Below are 14,892 nucleotides of genomic sequence, written 5' to 3'. Positions count from 1 at the left end.
GTCAAAACTATTGATGCGCGACCTTAAATGAATTGCTGAAACCACAGCTTTCTAACCAGGTCTAACCGTCCAGTTGAATCACTGGCCTTGATCCCAGTCAGCTACAACTGAGTGGAACTGAGTTCACTTATTGGCCAATTGTTTATTGGGTACACATACAGCCAATGATACTGTGACACACAATCACACACAATGGCGAAACGTGAGTATTACAAGCTGAGGGCTGAACGTGAATATGGGCGGTCACTGAGGGAGAAGCAGGTGAGAGACAGACGCACACATGCGCTCAGTGCTATGAGAGTTAATTAGTAACTGTTACCCTTTAGTGAGATTTATTACAGGAGAGGGAAACACGAGAAGCACAGGTTGCTGCAAGTGTGCGTGTTACCAGATTTTAGCCTGTTTCAGGTTAACATAATTGATTAAAAAGGAAGCACACGCTTAATTGTTGCTTTACAATGACTCCTTTCAGCGGCTGTGGAACCCTAACCATTAGCAGGGACGTCTACTAACCGCAATCCCCAGATTATATTCTACTATTGCAAGTGCCAAATGGTAATGAGTCCTTATGGAACAGTCAATAAATCATCCTGTGTTTGCACATTGCCATGTTTACATGTTTTACACAGCGAATCGCCAAAACTGCTCCAGCAGTCGGTGAAGGCTTTGCCTGGTGTGGGATTGAATGGGGAAAACCCAGGTTAGACCGTTATAAGACCATAAGACATAGGAGTGGAAGTAAGGCCATTCGGCCCATCGAGTCCACTCCGCCATTCAATCATGGCTGATGGGCATTTCAACTCCACCTACCAGCATTCTCCCCGTAGCCCTTAATTCCTCGCGACATCAAGAATTTATCTATCTCTGCCTTGAAGCCATTTAGCGTCCCGGCCTCCACTGCACTCCGCGGCAATGAATTCCACAGGCCCACCACTCTCTGGCTGAAGAAATGTCTCCGCATTTCTGTTCTGAATTTACCCCCTCTAATTCTAAGGCTGTGCCCACGGGTCCTCGTCTCCTCGCCTAACGGAAACAGTTTCTTTGCGTCCACCCTTTCTAAGCCATGTATTATCTTGTAAGTTTCTATTAGATCTCCCCTTAACCTTCTAAACTCCAATGAATACAATCCCAGGATCCTCAGCCGTTCATCATATGTTAGACCCGCCATTCCAGGGATCATCCGTGTGAATCTCCGCTGGACACGCTCCAGTGCCAGTATGTCCTTCCTGAGATGTGGGGCCCAAAACTGGACACAGTACTCCAAATGGGGCCTAACCAGAGCCTTATAAAGGCTCAGTAGCACATCGCTGCTTTTATATTCCAACCCTCTTGAGATAAATGACAACATTGCATTCGCTTTCTTAATCACAGATTCAACCTGCATGTTTACCTTTAGGGAATCCTCGACTAGCACTCCCAGATCCCTTTGTACTTTGGCATTATGGATTTTCTCACCGTTTAGAAAGTAGTCTATGCTTGGATTCTTTTTTCCAAAGTGCAAGACCTCACATTTAGGCTTAGCTTAACTGATGCGAGCTGAGCTGAGGCAGCCTCTGGGGTATCCGGTCTAATGCAGGAGGGGGGGGGGGGGGGGGTGTGAGGGGCTAGGAATCAACCAGGGTTCCTCCTGCTGGATACTCAGCCTGCGGTTGGGCAGGCGCTGAAGATGGGGACGGCTCTGAGCGGTGCGGAGGGATCCGAGCGTCCTGGTGCGTGGATCAGGAAAAGGTGGTCTGCAGGTACAGCAAGTGATCAGGAAGGCCGATGGATTGTTGTTGCTTATTGCAAGGGGACTGGAATCTAAAAGTTGAGATGTTTCGTTCCAGTTGTAAAGCTTTGGTGGGACCACATTTGGAGTACTTGTACAGTTTGGCCTCCTTATTTAAGAAAGGATATAAACGCAGTACAGAGAAGGTTCATTCGACAGATACCTGGGATGGGGTTGCTTATCCTATGAGGAAAGGTGCGACAGGCTGGGCTTTTATCCATTGGAGCTTAGAAGGGGTGGGCACGGTGGTTAGCACTGATGCCTCACGGCGCCAGGGACCCGGGTTCGATACCAACCTCGGGTCACTGTCTGTGCGGAGTCTGCACCTTCTCCCCGCGTCTGTGTGGGTTTCCTCCGGGTGCTCCGGTTTCCTCCCACAGTCCAAAGATGTGCAGGTTAGGTGGATTGGCCATGCTAAATTGTCCTTAGTGTCCAAAAGGTTAGGTGGGGGTTACTGGGATAGGGCCGGGGGGGGGGAGTGGGTTGTGGTGCTCTTTGAGAGTGTCGGTGCAGACTCGATGGGATGAATGGCCTCCCTCTGCACTGAAGGGATTCTTTGATTCTGCGAAGAATGAGAGGTGATCTTATTAAAAAACAGGAGATCCTGCAGGGACTTGATATGGGGATTCAGGAAGGATGCTCCACCTTGTGGGAGAGACGTGAACTTGGGGAAAATATTTACGACAGTGATAGGGAGAAATTGTCACCCGGAGGCATCATCAGTCTGCAGAACTCACTTCTCCAGAGAGCAGAGGGGGCAGGGTCGTTGAATGTTGATAAGGCTGATTGACGTGGCCACGGGGGATCATTGAAGGACCTTCTCTTGGGATCCACGGAATGTGAGTTCCCCAATTGAGCAGGCTTAGGCTTGTCCAATCGGGACGGCTGGGCGGGAGTTTAAAAACATTCCAGACGATCTTGTCTGGAACACAAGAGAAAACTGTGTCTTACAGGCAAGTGAGGTAACCCATCTAAACTACTGGATAGACACTAAAGGCCAACGCCCTGCTGTGTTCTTTCTATTGTTCTTCAGGATGGTGAAGGTTGTAGTGTTGACAGAGAACAGTGTTTAACAAACAAAGCTAATTTATTACACTACATTTAATTAGATTCCAACATTTGCTAAGGAATTTGATAAGTAAAGAATACACTGCACTTCTAAAAATACTATCAGTTAAACTACCTCACATCTACTCCGTGTGGCTCCCTTCCACTCTCTCTCTCTCTCTCTCTCTCTCCCGGAAGCCAAGGAGGCAGGTGATATTTATACAGTTGCTCTACAGCACCATCTAGTGACTGGAGTAGTAACATTACATTAACCCTTTTTGTTCCTCACTTAATCCCCATATTGTGACGCACCCCATGGAAGACAAAGATTTTTAAAATAAATTTAGATTACCCAATTATTTGTTTTCCAATTAAGGGGCAATTTAGCATGGCCAATCCACCTACCCTGCACATTTTTGGGGGCGAAACCCACACAGACACGGGGAGAATGTGCAAACTCCACACGGACAGTGACCCAGTGCCGGGATCGAACCTGGAACCTCGGCGCCGTGAGACCACAGGGCTAACCCACTGCCCCACCATGCTGCCCTGGAAGTCAAAGTTAAAACCATCAGCGAAGAACCTGCCCCACGAAATGCCACAGAATTGAAATCTTCCCCGGGACTAATCGATTATTCTGGGGCGTTGATCATGAACTTGCCCTCTTTGTTGTTGCCATTCCATCTGCTGTTGAAGAACTACCAGAAATGGTCTTGGGATACGTCACAAGAGGCGGCCTTTGAACAGCAGCTACGACCCTCCAATTTATTTGCTCAAAGCAATCCAGCTCGGAGCTCGGATAATGACGGGTGCTGCCTCTCCTACTGGAGTTGGAGCGGTTGACTCCCATCGCTGGAAAGACTGCACAGAAAGAACTATTGCCGCAACATCCTGGATTATACTCCCAGATTGAGAACAAGGGCTTGGCGGTCATTCCTGAGGTTAAATAATTTCATCAGCTCTTCTATGGCAGCTATTTTGTGGTAGTAACCACGAGCTTTTATTGAAATAAAAATGAAATCACTTATTGTCACGAGTAGGCTTCAAATGAAGTTACTGTGTAAAGCCCCTAGTCGCCACATTCCGGCGCCTGTTCGGGAGGCTGCTACGGGAATTGAACGGTGCTGCTGGCCTGCCTTGGTCTGCTTTCAAAGGCAGTGATTTAGCCCTGTGCTAAACCAGCCCCTGGGTCTTATTAAGGAAGATCGGCCAATCCCTCGTAACACCTAAGCCTGGATAAAGTATTGGGCCTTGCTGTTGACAGCTATTAATATTCCTTAAACTAGGGCAGCACAGTGGCACAGTGGTTAGCATTGTTGCCTACGGCGCTGAGGACCTGGGTTTGAATCCCGGCCCTGGGTCACTGTCCGTGTGGAGTTTGCACATTCTCCCTGTGTCTGCGTGGGTTTCGCCCCCATAACCCAAAAGATGTGCAGGATAGGTGGATTGGCCACACTAAATTGCCCCTTAATTGGAAAAAATAATTGGGGACGCTAAATTTATTTTTAAAAAAATAAAAATTCCTTAAACTGTCGCCTTGGTTCATGAATAGCCAACGCAGATGCCTCGGGTCGTCTCCCACTACACATGAGCCTGGCTCCCTTCAACAGGATCACTCCCTGTACCACAACAGGATCACTCCCTGTACCACAACAGGGTCACTCCCTGACCCACAACAGGATCACTCCCTGTCCCACAACAGGATCACTCCCTGTCCCACAACAGGATCACTCCCTGTCCCACAACAGGATCACTCCCTGTACCACAACAGGATCACTCCCTGACCCACAACGGGATCACTCCCTGTACCACAACAGGATCACTCCCTGACCCACAACGGGATCACTCCCTGTACCACAACAGGATCACTCCCTGTCCCACAACAGGATCACTCCCTGTACCACAACAGGGTCACTCACTGTCCCACAACAGGATCACTCCCTGTCCCACAAGAGGATCACTCCCTGTACCACAACAGGATCACTCCCTGTACCACAACAGGGTCACTCCCTGTACCACAACAGGGTCATTCCCTGTCCCACAACAGGATCACTCCCTGTACCACAACAGGGTCACTCCCTGTCCCACAACAGGATCACTCCCTGTACCACAACAGGATCACTCCCTGTACCACAACAGGGTCACTCCCTGTCCCACAACAGGATCACTCCCTGTACCACAACAGGATCACTCCCTGTACCACAACAGGATCACTCCCTGTACCACAACAGGATCACTCCCTGTCCCACAACGGGATCACTCCCTGTACCACAACAGGATCACTCCCTGTCCCACAACAGGATCACTCCCTGTACCACAACAGGATCACTCCCTGTCCCACAACAGGGTCACTCCCTGTCCCACAACAGGATCACTCCCTGTACCACAACAGGATCACTCCCTGTCCCACAACAGGATCACTCCCTGTCCCACAACAGGGTCACTCCCTGTCCCACAACAGGATCACTCCCTGTCCCACAACAGGATCACTCCCTGTCCCACAACAGGATCACTCCCTGTCCCACAACAGGATCACTCCCTGTCCCACAACAGGATCACTCCCTGTCCCACAACAGGGTCACTCCCTGTCCCACAACAGGATCACTCCCTGTCCCACAACAGGATCACTCCCTGTACCACAACAGGGTCACTCCCTGTACCACAACAGGATCACTCCTGTCCCACAACAGGATCACTCCCTGTACCACAACTGGATCACTCCCTGTCCCACAACAGGATCACTCCCTGTCCCACAACAGGATCACTCCCTGTCCCACAACAGGATCACTCCCTGTCCCACAACTGGATCACTCCCTGTCCCACAACAGGATCACTTCCTGTCCCACAACAGGGTCACTCCCTGTCCCACAACAGGATCACTCCCTGTCCCACAACAGGATCACTCCCTGTACCACAACAGGATCACTCCCTGTCCCACAACAGGATCACTCCCTGTACCACAACAGGATCACTCCCTGTACCACAACAGGATCACTCCCTGTACCACAACAGGATCACTCCCTGTACCACAACAGGATCACTCCCTGTCCCACAACAGGATCACTCCCTGTCCCACAACAGGATCACTCCCTGTCCCACAACAGAATCTCTCCCTGTCCCACGACTGGATCACTCCCTATACCACGACTGGATCACTCCCCGTAACACGACAGGAGTCACCCCGGAGGAATTCCTGATCGGATGAAGGCCACACACCAGGTTAATTTTGTTCTTTCCAAATTTGCCGGGGAGGATGGAGTCCCAACAGGAAAATCAAAAGAGAAATTCCAATGCCATAAATCTGAGAGCGTGTTCACCACGGGTGACCCAGTCCACATAGGGAATTTCAGAGATGGCTCCAGTGGATTCCTGAAGTCATATTAGAAAAAACGGGAATTGTATCCCACAAGGCAAAGTTCCAAGACAAAGTCCTGAGGAAGCACCTGGGCCACTTCAGGAGTAGGGAGCCTGCATCTTTGAAGCCTCGCTGCCTGTCCCAGTCACTGGCACAGGTGGACTACCATCTGCAGAGGACCCTTTGCCCGCCCCTACCGATTCGGGGCGGCACGGTAGCACAATGGTTAGCACTGCTGCCTCACACCACCAGGGTCCCATGTTCGATTCCCGGCTTGGGACACTGTCTGTGTGGAGTCTGCATGTGCTCCCCGTGTCTGCGTGGGTTTCCTCCGGATGCTCCGGTTTCCTCCCACAAGTCCCGAAAGGCGTGCTGTTAGGTGAATTGGGCATTCTGAATTCTCCCTCTGTGTACCCGAACAAGTGCCGGAATGTGACGACTAGGGACTTTTCACAGTAACTTCATTGCAGTGTTAATGTAAGCCTACTTGTGACACTAATAAAGATTATTATTGATTATTATTGAGGACTCGGATTCAGATCTGGAGGGGGGGGAAATTGGCGATTCCCCCGACAGCCAATACTGAAGAAGGACCGAAGTCTGTGACCCTGAGGCGCTCCCTGCGGAAGTGAACGTCGACGATTTGTTTCACACCTCCCGATCTGGCTCCGCCTGCCACAGACTCGAGGCCAAGTGGGAAGAGGCGGAAGAGGCCTCTTCGACATGGAAGCAGCGAGAGTGAAGTGGACTTGAGGAGGGAGGAGGGATGTCGTGAGGACCACGTAGACCAGGATTGATTGTCAACAGATGTCCTCATAGGGTTCATGGAATATGATGTTCCCTGTTGTGTAGGAACTATTCGGCAGGTGTTAAAACCTACAGCCCAGACCAGGACTGGCATTCCTTTTTTTTTTAAATTTAGATTACCCAATTATTTTTTCCAATTAAGGGGCAATTTAGCGTGGCCAATCCACCTACTCTGCACATTTTTGGGTTGTGGGGGCGAAACCCACGCAGACACGGGGAGAATGTGCAAACTCCACACGGACAGTGACCCAGGGCCGGGATCGGACCTGGGACCTCAGCGCCGTGAAGCGGTTGTGCTAACCACTAGGCCACCATGCTGCCCTAGGACTGGCATTCCTAATGGTCCCCGGCTGGGCCAGAAATATTGTACACCATTGCTCATTTCATTATCTTAATAAATTAGAGATTGTATGCAGCCTGGGCACTGGCTGAGTAGTTACAATACCGCACTTAGTTCCTGCCCAGTTCAAATTCAATTGAAATGAACATCCACGCCCTTTTCTGGGCTGGTTTAGCTCACTCGGCTAAATCGCTGGCTTTGCAAGCAGGCCAGCAGCACGGTTCGATTCCCGTACCAGCCTCCCCGGACAGGCGCCGAAATGTGGCGACTAGGGGCTTTTCACAGTAACTTCATTGAAGCCTACTCGTGACAATAAGCGATTTTTATTTTTAATTTTATTTATTTTCCTTAATCTGTGGGGACGTTTAAACACTTAAGTAGTGTCACGTTTCTGGAGCATGTATTCAACTTCAAGCCCGACAGTTGTTCACTGACCAAAGCTGACAGAAACATTCCCGCTGCTTATTTGATCTTTCTGGCAAAATAGGCAAATTCACATCAAGAAAGAGTTGCATTTATCGCCTTTCATGATCTCAGGCTATCTCTACACGCTTCGCAGGCGGTGAGATATTTCCTGAGGTGCAGTCACAGTGGAAAGGTACGAAACACAGAGCGCAGTTTGCAAAAGGTAATCGCTCCCAGGTACAAACTGCGATCGCGGTGGTCTGTTTTTGGGCTGGTGGGTGAGGGATAAATATTGACCGGGACACCAAGAGGTAAGTCCTTCCCCCCCCCCCCCCCCCCCCATCACGCTCCTCTTCAAATTCACGCCACGGTTCGTTCTGACAGAACCCTCCGGCTGAGCCCCACGGTGAAATAACCCCAAATTTACCCAAACAAATAAGGCAACGTATCACACAGAATATTCAAAACCTTCCAATGTCGCACAAGCATAGGATTCACTTTCCTTCGGCAAAAACCAAGTCTGAGTTGGAAATGCAGAACTATTTCCAGATTAATTTGTGCGGGGTGGTGAGTTTGGAGAGGGGGCTCTGCCCTTGAAGGCAATGGTAACCTCTCTGCCTCTCCCTAACCTTCATATGGAACCAGAACCTTTAACTCTGTTTCTCTTGCTCCGTCTGACCTGCAGAGTACCATTTATTGTTTATGTTTCAATATTCCAGCGCCCGGGAGCATTTCAAAGAATCATAGAATTTACAGGAGAGAAGCAGGCTATTCGGCCCATTGAGTCTGCACCGGCCCTTGGAAAGAGCACCCGAATAATAATTAATAATAATAATCTTTATTGTCACAATTTGTTATGATCAGTAAGACAAATTTCTCTTGCTCTGCTCTTGCTCTGCAAATAAGATCTATAATCTTTATCTTTATTATTGTCACAAGTAGGCTTACATTAACACTGCAATGAAGTTACTGTGAAAATCCCCTAGTCGCCACATTCCGGCCCCTGTTCGGGTACACAGAGGGAGAATTCAGAATGTCCAATTCACCCAACAGCACGTCTTTCGGGACTTGTGGGAGGAAACTCCGGAGCACCCGGAGGAAACCCACGCAGACACGGGGAGAACGTGCAGACTCCGCACAGACAGTGACCCAAGCCGGGAATCGAACCTGGGTCGCTGGAGCTGTGAAGCAACTGTGCTAACCATTGTGCTACCGTGCCACCTTCTCTTTTCCACTTGTAGAGAGTGTCTTTAACACAGTGAAACATTCCGAGGGTCTACAGAGCAGCTCAATCAGAAACAACTCGACACTTCGCCAGAGGAGGGGCCAATGAGGGTGGGTGACTAAAGAGGTAGATTTTAAGGAGCATCTTAAGGGGCTAGAGAGTGGGGCGGGGAGGTTTAGAGAAGAATTTGGAGGGGGTGGGGGTGGGCAGCAGGAGAAGGTATGGCCCCCAAGGGGGCAGTACGGGCCACAGGATTTGGAGAAATGGTCGCAAGGCAGTGCCGTGCAGAGAGGGGACAAGAACGGAGGGTTTGGAGAGGCAGGGTGACTGTGTGTCAGGGCGGCACAGTGGTTAGCACTGCTGCCTCACAGAACCAGGGACCTGGGTTCGATTCCCAGTTCGGGTCACTGTCTATGCGGAGTCTGCCTGTTCTTCCCGTCTCTGCGTGGGTTCCCTCCTGGTGCTCCGGTTTCCTCCCACAGTCCAAAGGTTAGCGGGTTGGGTGAATTGGCCATGATAAACTGCCCTTAGTGTCCAGAGCTGTGCAGGTTAGGTGGAATTACAGGAATAGGGCACGGGGAGGAGTGGGACTAGGTATAAGGATGCTCTATCTAGGATCAATGCAACTGGGCCAAATGGCCTCCTTCTGCAGTGTAGAGATTGCTTCTATTGTAGCAAGTGGGGAAAACTTGGCCACAACTTTTTATTGGGGGGGGGGGGGGGGGAGTGGGCAGGTTGACACAGATGCAGAGGAGTGGGGAGAGTGAGGGGGGGGGGGGGGGGGGGGGAACCACTTACCATCAGAGTCCTGATCTGTGACCATCAGGACAATGTGTTTGGTGACCAGCTGGTAGTTACTGTGGTACCTCTTCATCAGCAAGACTGCTAGATCCAGGGATACCTTTCCCTGGAACGTCTCCCGGAACCTCCTGACACTCTTCTCCAGCTGAAATCCAGTTGTTTGAGGGAAGAAAAAGGGTTGGGAAAGGAAGGAGGGAGAAGAGAGGAGGGGTGGAAAAGAGACCAAAAAAAAAAGGCAGAATTAGGTCAAAGACACACACACACACACACACACAGAGCGCTCGCTGGAGTTGCTCAATTCTGCAAAACACAAGTGTTGAACATGTCAACCTCCCCCCCCCCCTCCCCCCCAGACATCGACCCCTGGGGTAAAGCTACAGAAATCACCTCCACTCTCTCCCTCAAATCGCGGCGAGCCATGTTACAATAGCAAAGCCAAGCAGCCCCTGAGTTTTAATCTGCACCGTTCCTTTTCTGCCCTGTCCTGTCCATCAAACGCAATTTCCTGATTCTATTTACTTTCAGTTTCGTAACTCTCATCTCCAGCGGTTTAAAGACGTGACGGCCACTTTATCCCTGGGGGGGGGCAGCAAAGCTTTTGCTTGAGTCAACAACTGGATCAAAATAACCAGGCTTAAACATTTAAGTGCAAAATCACCACTGCCAATCTGCAAGGACTGGTTATTTTGAATAATAGTTGGAATACAATTTTTTGTTCTCACGTTTGAGCCCTGGGAGGGGGGAGGGGTTAACCATTGAGCAGGAACTGGAATGGGCATGTGGTTGTAAGAGTGGGTCAGAGGCTGGGGATTCGATGCTGTGACTTGCCCGCCATCTGCATGGCACCCGTCAGGGAGGGCGATGGAATATTCTCTCTCTCTCGCCATCTGCTTTTGTGATCCCGGCTCCAAGACGCTGAGGACGCTCAAAACCGTCCAGGGTGAAGCAGCCCCGTTTGATTGGCACCCCTTCCACAAACATTCAAACCCTCCGCCACCGATGCACAGTAGCAGCCGTGTGTACCGTCTACAAGATGCATTGCCGCAACTCAGCAAGGCTCCGGTAGTAAGGAGACAAGGGGAGACCACACGGAGTAAAATAAAGACGTTTGATTTATTTACAATTGCAGTACTTACACTTCATGCTAGATCCCTACCGGGTCCCCTCCTGTTCAGGTGCCTTGCTGCTCGACCTCTTATACATTGCTAAATGGATTTTGAGCTCATACTCTGCGAGAATGACGAGGAAGATAATCGTTCCCACCCCCCCCCCCCCCCCCCCCCCCCACCCCATAAGTCCCATGCGGGATATTACAGTTCCTTTGACAGCACCTTCTACACCCAGGGCTGCTACCCTCTAGAACAGTGTTCTTCAAAGTCGGGGTCGCGACCCGCGGGTGGGTCGTGGGCGGGTGTCACGGAGCCGTTGTCCGCGGCGCTCCCGATCGCACAAATCCACGCGCAGCAACCGGCTTTTCATAATGCGGCCGGGAACATGTTAAAAAAAATATTCGGCGACATTGCGCATACGCGCACAATTATCGGTGCGCATGCGCAAATCGGGCACGTATGCACAGTGCGGCCGCTATTTTTTTAAACAGTTGCAAGCTTTTTGTTTTACAAGTTCTGTAGTGGTTTTTATTGATTTATTCATTTATTTTATTCATTTTATTTTTATTTCTTTCATTTATTTTATTCATTTTTTTTACAAGTACGGGCAGTTTTCTTTATTTTTTTTTCATTTATTTTATTCTTTTTTTTATAAGTTCGGGTGGGGGATTTTATTCATTTTTTTCATTTGTTTTACTCATTTTATTTTTTTCTTATAAGTTCAGGGGGGGGATTTATTTGATAAAATTTTACAGGACAAAAATGCAGAACTTTGGACAGATGGAGACTCCATACTTTCCGACACGGGAAGGCTTCACCTTCATCCAACAGGTTCCATTGGAGGAGCGTGTACGAGGGCCAAAGGGACCCAAAACCATTTCCTCCATTTTTGTCAGCAGCAAAGTGAGAGAAAATGGTGGGTCGCGAAGGTCGGTCGGCGTGGGTCACGAAGGTCGGCCAGCGTGGGTCGCGAAGGTCGGCCTGGTTGGGTCGCGAAGGTCGGCCAGCGTGGGTTGCGAAGGTCGGCAGGCGTGGGTCACGAAGGTCGGCCGGGATGGGTCCCGAAGGTCGGCCGGCGTGAGTCGTGAAGGTCGGCCAGCGTGGGTCGCGAAGGTCAGCCAGGTTGGGTCCCGAAGGTTGGCCGGCGTGGGTCCCGAAGGTCGGCCAGCGTGGGTCGCGAAGGTCAGCCTGGTTGGTTCCCGAAGGTTGGCCGGTTGGTAAAAATGGGTCCCCAGAAAAAAAGTTTGAAGAACACTGCTCAGAAGGAAAAGGAACACCACCACTTACAAGCCCCCTCACAACATCCTGAATTGAAAATATATTGGCCATTCCTTCACTGTCGCTGGGTCAAAATCATAGAATTTACAGTGCAGAAGGAGACCATTTGGCCCATCGATTCCGCACCGGCTCCTGGAAAGAGCACCCTACCCAAGTTCCACACCTCCACCCTATCCCCATAACCCAGTAACCCTACCCAACACTAAGGGCAATTTTGGACACTAAGGGTAATTTAGCACGGCCAATCCACCTAACCCACACATCTTTGGACTATGGGAGGAGGCCGGAGCACCCGGAGGAAACCCACACACACACAGGGAGAATGTACAGACTCCGCACAGACAGTGGCCCATCCGGGAATCGAACCTGCGACCCTGGAGCTGTGAAGCTATTGTGCTATCCACAATGCTACCGTGTTGCCCGGAATCCTGGAACTCTTTCCCTAACAGCACTCTGGGTGTACCTACACTACGTGGACCAGCGTTTCAAGATGGCGGCCAACCACCACCTTCTCAAGGGGCAATTAGGGAATGGGAACAAATGCTTGTCTAGCCAGCGATGCCATTTGGAAAGGTGGGGTGGGTGGGGGCATGCAACTGGTTAACTGACGCTCATTTCTTTAGTTGGCAAACATGTTTTCTGTGCCTGGCATGCACCATTGGCTCAACCCTTGGAAATTGGGTTATTTTACCAGCTGCCACACCCACTTAGTTTCCATAACAGTTCCAAATTTCCCTCACACTGTGCCACAACAACAGAGATTACAATGTGCACAGGCAATCACAAAGTGTTCATCCTCCCCTCCCAGTGATTATCTACGAGATAGATACGCAAATATACATTTGGGTGCCGGGGAGATAATTACAGTGTGCGATACTTGCCTGTGTTTCGTGTTGTTGTCGCCTGCTTATCCCGGACGGATCTCGCTGCCGTCCCGCGCTCGCCTCCGCTTCTGCTGCTCCTCCCGTCCTCCGTCTTTATTTTCCTCGTTCCCCGCTCCTGGAGATGTCATACACGTTTTGGTATCCCGTGCCTTCCTTCCGGCTCCCATTTCCCTGCCCCGCCTCCCCCCCCCCCCCCCACCTCGCTGGTTCTCCTCTCTTGTCCCCCCCCCCACCCTCCACGGTTCGCCTTTCTTTCCTCAGGTTTAGCTGTCCCCCCCCCCCCCCCCCCCCCCCTCCCAGTCTCTCCCTTTCATGCTCTGGGCGGTGCTGCTGACCGCCGGCCAAACAGGATTCTACGGCGGGCGATCAGGGAGGCAAAGGCAAGGGCGTCCGCCCTCCTCCCCAGGAATAGATCTGGCTGGTCCGATACCCCGAAGACCCGTCACTTTCGGGCATGGCTCCACCCTCACCCCCACCACTTTGGACATGGCCTCGAAGAAGGCTGCCCAGTACTCCACAAGTCTGGGGCAAGACCAGAACATGTGGGCGTGGTTGGCCGGGCCTACTTTGGCACCGTTCACATCTATCCTTCACCTCTGGGAAGAACCTACTCATACGGGTTCTTGTTAAGTGGGCTCTATGTACCACTTTTAGTTGCGTCAGGCTGAGCCTTGCGCACGTGGAGGTGGAGTTGACCCTATGCAGTGCTTCGCTCCAGAGTCCCCACCCTATCTCAATCCCCAGGTCCTCCTCCCATTTCGTTCTTGTTGCGTCCAGTACGGTGTCATGGTCACACTTATTAACCGTTGCCCAATGTGTGGGGGAGCACCTTGGTTCATGAAATGCATCATAATATCTGCTGAATGCAATCTGCCAATATTGACGGCTGCTCCTACGGGCACAGCTATGGCATTCCTCGCTCAGCAGTGTTTGATACCAATATCTCATAGGACGAAGAGCATTTTGACAGCTTTTATTCTCGCTGGGAAGATTGAATAATTGAGCCACATTGAACAGTGGGTACCATTTTGCTCAGGACTTCAATGATTTTGCCGCTGGGAGATTAAATGCATCTACTGCCAGGGAATGGGAACGGGGTCACTGCTTGCTCAGTTGGTGTAAGTTAATTCCTTAGGGATGAGTGATGCACTGTCTCACCTCACTGCGTAACACTTCCAAAATGCTTCAGTCTCCTTGTGTTCAAAAGGTCCTAAGTGAAAAGCGTTTGGATACTCTCTTCTTTTTTCCCAGTGGGGCCCACGATCCCACCGGAAAACTGCTTCAAAATGGGAACCACATCAGCACCAGGCTGGGCATCACGTTGGCATCCTCAATCAGGGCAATTAAATGGGTGATTGATATGGAAAATCAATATGGTGGTGTATCGAGGCACTGTACTGGGACAGAACAGAGGGAGTAACTCACCTCCTGACTTCCCAAAGCCTGGCCACCATCTACAAGGCACAAGTCGGGAGTGTGATGAAATTTATCCCCACTTGCCTGGATGAGCGCAGTCCAACAGCTCTCAAGAAACCCGGCTCCATCCAGGATAAAGCAGCTCCGCTTGATTGGCACCCAATCCACAAAAATTCCCTCTCTCCACCAAAACATTCCCTCTCTCCACCAGCGACGCACAGTAGCAGTCGCTTTTACTGTCTACAAGCTGCACTGCAGCAACTCACCAAGGCTCCCAAGACAGCACACTCATAAAGGGCTTTTTTAAAGATTCGTCCTGTAACTTAGCTTCTGGTCTTCAATTACTTGAAACACTCTACAACTTCGATCGGCTGATCATTAGGATACAGAGGTTCACACATTTTCAGGCCATTGATATATAAAAGAAGCTCTTCTGATTTACCTACATTGATCCAAA

General features: G+C 50.5%; 1 protein-coding gene across 2 annotated transcripts in view; it reads right to left on the bottom strand.

Annotated features, from left to right (window-relative positions):
• The window catches only part of LOC119957253 (shiftless antiviral inhibitor of ribosomal frameshifting protein homolog), a 31,643-nt gene extending 21,293 nt beyond the window's left edge, over nucleotides 1-10,350 (bottom strand). The window contains exons 1-2 of one of the 2 annotated variants that reach the window (XM_038785102.1): nucleotides 10,268-10,350; nucleotides 9,746-9,893 (exon numbers count right to left, since the gene is read on the bottom strand). In XM_038785102.1, coding sequence (XP_038641030.1) covers nucleotides 9,746-9,893; nucleotides 10,268-10,288 — 169 coding nt within the window. In that variant the 5' untranslated portion in view covers nucleotides 10,289-10,350. The other variant, XM_038785101.1, reaches the window with a different exon arrangement.
• Nucleotides 10,351-14,892: the final 4,542 nt, after the last annotated feature.

This window comes from Scyliorhinus canicula, chromosome 25 (genome assembly GCF_902713615.1).
Source record: "Scyliorhinus canicula chromosome 25, sScyCan1.1, whole genome shotgun sequence".
Classification (NCBI taxonomy): domain Eukaryota; kingdom Metazoa; phylum Chordata; class Chondrichthyes; order Carcharhiniformes; family Scyliorhinidae; genus Scyliorhinus; species Scyliorhinus canicula.
Note: the sequence above shows the minus strand (reverse complement) of the source record. Positions and strands in the feature narration are given on the sequence as shown.